Source organism: Babylonia areolata, chromosome 11, assembly GCF_041734735.1.
Source record: "Babylonia areolata isolate BAREFJ2019XMU chromosome 11, ASM4173473v1, whole genome shotgun sequence".
Classification (NCBI taxonomy): domain Eukaryota; kingdom Metazoa; phylum Mollusca; class Gastropoda; order Neogastropoda; family Buccinidae; genus Babylonia; species Babylonia areolata.
Window position 1 is genome coordinate 5,095,568 of NC_134886.1, and position 10,000 is coordinate 5,105,567.

The 10,000-nt window shown below is 39.3% G+C and overlaps 1 protein-coding gene across 2 annotated transcripts in view; it reads left to right on the forward strand.

Annotated features, from left to right (window-relative positions):
* Window positions 1-10,000, forward strand: part of LOC143287472 (ephrin type-A receptor 4-like) — a 278,300-nt gene that overhangs the window by 174,507 nt on the left and 93,793 nt on the right. For both annotated transcript variants that reach the window (XM_076595481.1, XM_076595483.1), the window contains exon 6: window positions 9,547-9,727. In XM_076595481.1, coding sequence (XP_076451596.1) covers window positions 9,547-9,727 — 181 coding nt within the window. The remainder of the gene's footprint in view (window positions 1-9,546; window positions 9,728-10,000) is intronic.

Consider the following 10,000-nt stretch of genomic DNA (forward strand, 5'->3'; position numbering starts at 1 on the left):
ATACAATACAGTGCAACACAATACAATACAGTGCAACACAACACAATACAATACAACACAATACAACACAATACAATACAACACAATGCAATACAGTGCAACACAATACAATACAGTGCAACACAATACAATGCAATACAATACAATACAGTGCAACACAATACAACACAATACAATACAGTGCAACACAATACAACACAATACAATACAATACAGTGCAACACAATACAATACAGTGCAACACAATACAATACAATACAGTGCAACACAATACAATACAACACAATGCAATACAGTGCAACACAATACAATACAGTGCAACACAATACAATACAGTGCAACACAATACAATGCAATACAGTACAACACAATACAACACAATACAATACAGTGCAACACAATACAACACAATACAATACAATACAGTGCAACACAATACAACACAATACAATACAGTGCAACACAATACAACACAATACAATACAATACAGTGCAACACAATACAATGCAATACAATACAGTGCAACACAATACAATGCAATACAGTGCAACACAATACAATACAATACAGTGCAACACAGTACAATACAATACAACACAATACAATACAATACAGTGCAACACAGTACAATACAATACAACACAATACAATGCAATACAGTGCAACACAATACAATGCAACACAATACAATACAGTGCAACACAATACAATACAATACAGTGCAACACAATACAATGCAATACAGTGCAACACAGTACAATGCAATACAGTACATCACAATGCAATACAGTACATCACAATACAATACAGTGCAACACAATACAATACAATACAGTGCAACACAACACAATACAATGCAATACAGTGCAACACAATACAATGCAATACAGTGCAACACAACACAATACAATGCAATACAGTGCAACACAACACAATACAATACAGTGCAACACAATACAATACAGTACAACACAATACAATGCAATACAGTGCAACACAACACAATACAATACAGTGCAACACAACACAATACAGTGCAACACAATACAATGCAATACAGTGCAACACAACACAATACAATACAGTGCAACACAATACAATACAATACAGTGCAACACAATACAATACAGTGCAACACAATACAATACAGTGCAACACAATACAATACAATACAGTGCAACACAACACAATACAATACAGTGCAACACAATACAATACAGTGCAACACAATACAATACAGTGCAACACAATACAATACAATACAGTGCAACACAACACAATACAATACAGTGCAACACAACACAATACAATACAACACAATACAATACAGTGCAACACAATACAATACAATACAATGCAACACAATACAATACAGTGCAACACAACACAATACAATACAGTGCAACACAATACAATACAGTGCAACACAACACAATACAATACAGTGCAACACAATACAATACAACACAATACAATACAGTGCAACACAATACAATACAGTGCAACACAATACAATACAACACAATACAATACAATACAACACAATACAATACAGTGCAACACAATACAATACAGTGCAACACAATACAATACAGTGCAACACAATACAATACAGTACAACACAATACAATACAGTGCAACACAACACAATACAATACAGTGCAACACAACACAATACAATACAATACAGTGCAACACAATACAATACAGTGCAACACAATACAATACAGTGCAACACAATACAATACAGTGCAACACAATACAATACAATACAGTACAACACAACACAATACAGTACAACACAACACAATACAATACAGTGCAACACAATACAATACAGTGCAACACAATACAATACAGTGCAACACAATACAATACAGTACAACACAATACAATACAATACAGTGCAACACAACACAATACAGTGCAGCACAATACAATACAGTACAACACAATACAATACAATACAGTGCAACACAACACAATACAATACAGTGCAACACAATACAATACAGTACAACACAATACAATACAATACAGTGCAACACAATACAATACAGTGCAACACAACACAATACAATACAGTGCAACACAACACAATACAATACAGTGCAACACAATACAATGCAATACAGTGCAACACAATACAATACAGTGCAACACAATACAATACAGTGCAACACAACACAATACAATACAGTGCAACACAACACAATACAATACAGTGCAACACAATACAATACAATACAGTGCAACACAATACAATACAGTGCAACACAACACAATACAATACAGTGCAACACAATACAATACAATACAGTGCAACACAATACAATACAATACAGTGCAACACAATACAATACAGTGCAACACAATACAATACAATACAACACAACACAATACAATACAGTGCAACACAATACAATACAGTGCAACACAACACAACACAACACAATACAGTGCAACACAATACAATACAGTGCAACACAATACAATACAATACAACACAATACAATGCAATACAGTGCAACACAATACAATGCAATACAGTGCAACACAATACAATACAGTGCAACACAATACAATACAACACAATACAATGCAATACAGTGCAACACAAAACAGTGCAACACAATACAATACAATACAACACAACACAATGCAATACAATACAATACAATACTGTGCAACACAATACAATACAATACAACACAACACAGCACAATACAATACAGCGCAGCGCAACACAACACCACACCACACCACACCACACCACACCACACCACACCGCAACGCAACGCAACGCAACGCAGTGACTAATGAAACGTTGGGAGCCAACCTTTTTCTGCGTTTCCCTTGTGTTGTTGCAGGGTCTGGCATAATTATTAATGAAAATGTGAACACATGCACGCCGCACAACACGTTGTGCTGAATTGTTGTGTGTGTGTGTGTGCATCATATATCACTCATGTTATATGACATGCACCACACCAACACACACACAACGCGCACGCACGCACGCACGCACGCACGCACTTGCTTATTCCCCTCCCCCCTTTTCTCTCGCCGCTGTTGTTTAGGGTTTAGTGAGTTTGTGTAGTGGAAAAGCGATGTGTGTTTGTGTGTGACGTGGGGGTGGGGGTAGGGGTAGGGGGGGGAGGGGGGTTGGGAGGGTTCAGTTGGTGGATATTCTTGATGTGTTCATCTGCTAGTTTATTTGTGTGTGTGTGCGTGTGAGTGTGTGTGTGTGTGTGTGTGTGAGCGAGCTCGCGCTCATATGTGGCTGGCAGTTCGTGTAGAAAAGAATATGACAAAAAAAAAAAGGGAAAAGAAGGGCCATGTTACCAGTATGGTCTTGTAGCATTGATTTTGATACTTGAATTGAAACATTATTTTGTTCAAAGATATTTTGACTAAGCGCGTTTGGGGGTTACGCTGCTGGTCATGCATCTTGCTTGACAGATGCGGTGTAGCGTGTATGGATTTGTACGAAGGCAGTGACGCCTCCTTGAGCTACTAGATGCTGATACTGATGTTTGTTTCAGCCAAAAAACAACAACTAGGGAACAAATGAATAGATAGATATAGTAGTAAATACAGACCTCCTAATGTTAGGCCTGTTCCATCCCCCCCCCAGCCCCACCCCTAGATAATATATTGATAATTGAATGAATTAATGACAGAGTGAACAAATGAAAAAAAAAAGGAATAAATGAATGAAAAAAAATATGGACAAATGAATAAATCAATAGGTAATTGAATTATGAAATATATAGATAAATAAATTATTAAATAGATATATAAATAAGCAGATAAACAAATAAAAGATACATATATAAATAGAATCAATAACTTGAAATATTAACTTGCTCTCTTAGGACATGAGCATTTCGTTTGAAAGAGATTCACAAACCTACTCAGTGTGAATCGAGCAGCATTCGGCCTCTTTCTGCACGCCCCCCCCCCCCCCTTCCCCTCCCTCTCCCTCTCCTTCTCCCTCTCCCTACCTCCTCCTGTCTCTTCTCACGTCCCCTCCCTGAGCCCTCCCCGCCCACCCCCCACCCCTCCCTCCCCAAGCCCGCCCTCTTGTTGATAGTGAGCTGAAATCAAGTCAGTCACAACGAAAACGAAGGTGGTTTTTTTTGTGTGTGTGTTTGTTTTTTTTTTCCTTCTTCTTTTCTTTTCATTTTTCTTTTCCCTCTTTTTTTTTTTTTTTTTTTTTTTTCACTTTGACCTCCCACCATGGAAATGCTGGTCATTTGTGAACCCCTCGTTTTGAAAAGTGTTAATCGATACTGCTTGCAGTGCCGTGTGAACGCGGTATCCACACCTCCCGCCTCCATTTAAAGAATAGGGGCGAGTGTGGGGGGTGCGGGGGGGGCGGGGGGGGGGATGGTTGGGGGGTTGGGGGGTGGGGGTGGGGGGACAACAACAACAACAACAACAAAAATCCCTGCTGCTTAGAAAGTGATCCCAACAAGTGTGTGATGACTCATCTTATTACGACGAGGTGATTGATTAAATTGCATGGTGTCTTTGATGATGAACAAAAACAAAAAACAAAAAAACAAAAAAAAAATGATGATATCTTCTTCTGTGACTGTCGATTCCAGTTATTATTCTCTCTCCATTTCGTTAATACAGTACGGGGATTTGCAAAACATTACCCCCACCCCCCCACCCCCCAAAATATCCATGTTAATACTTTTTTTCTTTTTTTTTTTTAAAGAACAATCTAAGATTATATGAAAACAATAATGTAAAGATAAAAGAAGACATGGATACAATCAAGAAAAAAGAATCTCCTTTCTTTAAAAAAAAAAAAAAAAAAAAAAAAGCAACGCAATTGATCACATGATTCACATGATTTATAAAACCACTGGTAAACTGGTAAGGACAACCACTGAACTCATGTTCTTTTTTTTTTCGGAAAAAAAAGGTCACTTTGAATTCTACTCCATGACTGACCAGACACACGAGGCATAGATTAATAGTTGTAGTAATCAGATAATTTAAAAAAAAAAAAAAAGGAAATGAAAAAGAAACGAAAAAAACCCAACAAAAACAAAACAAAACAGGGTACCATTTTAACTAAAATCGAAACGAAAAAACAACAAAAAACAAAAACAAAACAAAAAACTACAACAAACAAACAGAAAACAATCGTAACTAAAACAAAAACAAACAAGCAAAAAAAAAAAAAAAAAAAAAAAGGAACAACAGCAGCAGACAAGCGAACAAAAACGAAATGCTGACACGAGTACATTAGATTTATATATTTAAAAAAATAAAATAAAATAAAAAAGGAAACAAACTAAAAAAAAAACAACTGTCAACTGTCACCGAAAGTCGCGAAAGCAGACACAATTTTTACAAAGTTACTTTGGGACGGACTTTTTCCTTGTTAGGGGCTGTGTTCACAACAAAACATAGCTTGCTGGATTTCAGAAGTGTTATTATGTTTGGATATTTCGTTGTGTGTGTGTTGTGTGTCTGTGTGTGTGTTGTGTGTTTGTGTGTGTGTGTGTGTGTTGTGTGTGTGTGTGTGTGTGTGTGTGTTGTGTGTGTGTGTGTGTGTGTGTGTGTTGTGTGTGTGTGTGTGTGTGTGTGTGTGTGTGTGTGTGTGCTGAGATGAGGAGTTGGAGAGAGAGGACAGAGAAAGAGAGCGAAAAAAAAGAAGAAGAAATTAAAAAAAAAAGCAAAGATATTTTATTAGTTTAATCGGCTTGAAGCCCATTAATATGATGAACGAGATGAGTGTGTGTGTGTGTGTGTGTGTGTGTGTGTGTGTGTGTGTGTGTGTGTGTCCCCGCCCCGTGGTGTGAGGGGGGTGGGTGGGGGAGTGGTGATGATGATGATGATGATGGTGGTGGTGACATGGTACCTTTATCCCCCCCCCTCCTCCCCCCACCCCTCACCCCTCGCTCGCACTGCCCTTGGTGAATCATACTCGTGGGCAATACATCATATCCTTTGTTGTTGGATCGATTTTTTTTTTTTTTTTTTTTTTAGAGGGAGGATGGGAGGGGGGAGGGGGCAGAGAAGATCGATATTTTTATAGGAGGGTGGGAGAGAGAGAGGGAGGAAGCGGGAAAGAGAGAGGGAGGGGGAGAGAGAGGGAGAAGGGGAGAGAGAGAGAGAGGGAGGGAGGGAGAGTCGACTGGGTGGATACCGTCGTAAAACGTGCACATAAGTTTTAACACGCGTAGAGAGAGAGAGGGAGGGAGAGAGAGAGAGAAGGAAAGAGAGAGGGAGAGGGTGCTGGTGATTGTTGAGAGGGCTGGGAAGGGTTGGATTGAAATGATCTTGAAAATAAAGAGTTTTATGCTCTCGTATAAGGAACTGAATAGGGCATGGGTATATAATACGAAATGTACGTATGATGAAGAAACCATTTATGATGAAGATAATAATAATAATAATAATAATAGTACTAGTACTAGTAATAATAATAATGATAATAATAATAACAATGATAATGATGATGATGGTGATGATCATGATGAAAGGGACAGTAACCTACAAACAACAACTTTAACAACAACAGCAGCACCACTCACGATGATCATGACTTAAACCATTCTTTCTTCAGAATACGTAATGAATATGTGCGAGCACATGAACTGCATAGCAACATCAAGTAACCAGCTTAAATCGTGCTCAAATGATGATGAAGGTGACGCCGGCGACGACGATGATGATGATGATGGTGGTGATGGTGGTGGTGGTGATTATGATGAAAGTAACGGCAACACAAAAATTGTTCGCACTGACCTCTATATATATACTGAATGAAGAAAACGTTAGTAGCTATTTAGGCGCTTTAGATCAAACGATAAAACATCTGCCGACGAAAGAAATAATTGCGAGCTGGAGTTGCATCTAACTGTATAGCGTGATACATTTTAATTACACACCCCGCCCGCTCCCACCCCCAGCCCCCCCCACACCCCACTCCAAAATAAAAGACTGGGTTGTTTTTTCCTTGGTTTTGGGTTGGGTTGTTTTTTTTTTTTAATAAGTTTTATGATTATTGGTGTTATGAATGATACGATTGACACATTTCCCATAATCATGTTGTTGGTTTTCATTAGTGTACTGGTGCTACGTTTCCCATGGACGAAAATGAGAAATAAAACGAATGGCTTGAATGCTTCAGGGCAGTTAGGAGCTCAGGTGATAATGACATCTCATGTGGTTAATTGCACGTCTCTGTGTGTGTGTGTGTGTGTGTGTGTGTGAGAGAGAGAGAGAGAGAGAGAGAGAGAGAGAGAGAGAGAGAGAGAATGTGTGTATTCGTTCTTTACTTGAACGTCTACGAGAGAGAGTGAGTGTGTGAGAGAGAGAGAGAGAGAGTTCGTTTTTTTGTTTTTTTGCTTTTAACATCTACGTGAGAGAGAGAGAGAGAGAGACGGGGGGGGAGAGAGGACGTGTGTGTTCGTTCATTTGATTACTGTCTACGTGTGTGTGTGTGTGTGTGAGAGAGAGAGAGAGACAGAGAGAGAGAGAGAGAATGGACCTGTATGCATGGCTGTTGGTTGCGTGCTGCAGCAGTTGGTATCTGCCCAACTACATACACCCAAGTATCTTACCCATCTGCGTACGGCGTTTGTTAGATCTGTCACAAGGGGGAAACAAATGGCTGAACATATACATACATCATTATTATTATTATTATTATTATTATGCCATGTTGTCAGTGTGATATCGCCAGTTATTGAGTTAATAATATCATTGTTTGCCAATATATTGCGTGATATGAGATATGTACGTGCGTCCACCCCCGCCCCTTCTCTCTCTCTTTCTCTCGATAAGTATGCGCACGAGCGCGCGCGCACCCCCCCCCCCCCACCCCCCCAGCCCCCCACACCCCCCTCTCCCTCCTCCCCTCCCTCCACCCACACACACACCCACCCCCACACACACACACATCATAACAATAAACAACGACAACTAGCGATGATATAACGACGTCGAAGATGGCTGGAGATAGCGATAATTCTTTTTTGAGGAGGCGGTGGGAATAGATATATATATCTATCTATCTATATGACAACATGGGCCCTGCCAGAGCTCCCCAAACGGCCATTGCCGTCATCTACAGAGAGGGGCAGGACGACGTGAACGTGTACCAGACCTGATCTGCATCCAGCCCTTGGAGGACAGACAGCCTGAAGAGGGGATTAGGTGGGGGGGAGAGTGGCTGGCGGGCTGGGAATGCACTGGGTGATGTAATGATGAGGGTGGTGACTGTAATAATAATAATAATAATAATAATAATAATTTATCATCATCATCATCATCATTCTTATGAAAAGAAATTATGTCGACGGTTATTATCGCGCCAACAACAGTAATGGTGATGATGATGATGATGATGGATTTAAAAACTACTAATAATGGTGATAATGATAATAATAATAACTAAAAATAAAAATAAATAAATAATAATAATAATTATAGTGATGATGATGATGGTAATAATAATGATGATGATAATGGTGATGATAATAATGATTGTAATTATGATGATGATGATAATAATAATAATAATTGTAATTATGATGATGATGATGATGATGATGATGATGATAATGTTCATTGATCTTCAAGAAGAAAAAGAATTGAACCATCACCCCCCCACGTCCGCCTCCCTCCCAACACCTATCTCTTTCTGTCCCAACCCCCTCCACCACCCCCCCCCCCTCCACCCCCCACCCCCACTCCACCCCGTCAGCATCAACAGCAATAGCAAGAAGACGACATTGTCAAACAAAGACATAGAGTAAACGTCAAGATAACCCGATAAGATGGAACACGAAACCAGGCGAACAACATAGTGAAGACAGGAAGACAGACTAGACAGACAGACAGACAGACAGACAGACAAACAGAAACCAGGCACCATCACCATCATCCTTCTTCCTCTAGCTTCCTTCTGTTGCACGGTGAAGCTCTGAGCGAAGAGAGTTGTAGATTGGGAACACGTAGGTATTATTATTATTATTATTATTGTTATTATTTATTATTATTATTATTGTTATTGTTGTTGTTGTTATTTTGTGGTTGTTGTTGTTCTTATTTTCTTATTCTTTCTTTCTTTCTTTCCTTCTTTCTTTCTTCTCATTATTATTATTATTATTATTATTAAGATTGTGATTATGACTACTATTAGCATCCACGCCAAATACGAAGGTGTGTGAGGTGGGGGTCGGGGGGTTTGGATATATATTTTATGTATACGTGTATGTTTACGTGGGGGGTTGGGTTGTTTGTCTGTGTGTGTGTGTGTGTGTTAATATATATCTATATATATATATATATATATATATATATATATATATGTATGTGTATACGTGGATGTTTACGTGAAGGAGTGAGAGACAGAGACAGACAATGACCGACACTCCTCGCCTTCCCTGTTATCTTCCCTCTAATAAATACCGCGCCCCCCTAGCCCCCCCTAGCCCCCCACGCCCCCCACATCCCACCCACCAATGGCCACAATGATGCAGAAGACCATGCTGTACGCTGGGTTGTTCCAGGACCGCCCTCCAAGCCCAGGAACCTGATCGTCCACAGCACCACCTCCAGCTCGGTGACCTTGAACTGGGACCCGCCGGCTGACCTTGGGGGCCGCAACGACCTTGAGTACCGCATCTCCTGCGCCGAGTGCGGGAACCAGGTCCTCTACCGACCTGGTTGGCATGGCTTCAACACTACCAGGTCCGTGCCTTTGTTTTGTTTTTTCCCCCGTGGAGTCTTTTTTTTATTTATTTTTTTTTTTGTGTTCTTTCTTGCTTTCTTTCTTGATTAAATTATTTATTTATTTTTGTTTGTTTATTTGTTAAATACATTTTGTTTATTCATCTATTTATTTTATTTAAAAAAATCATTTGTTTATTTATTTATCTATTTATTTATATATTTATTGAGTCGCAATTCAGGGTTCATACAGAATCATGGAAGTCTTGAAAAGTCTTGGCGACAGTGAGAAAA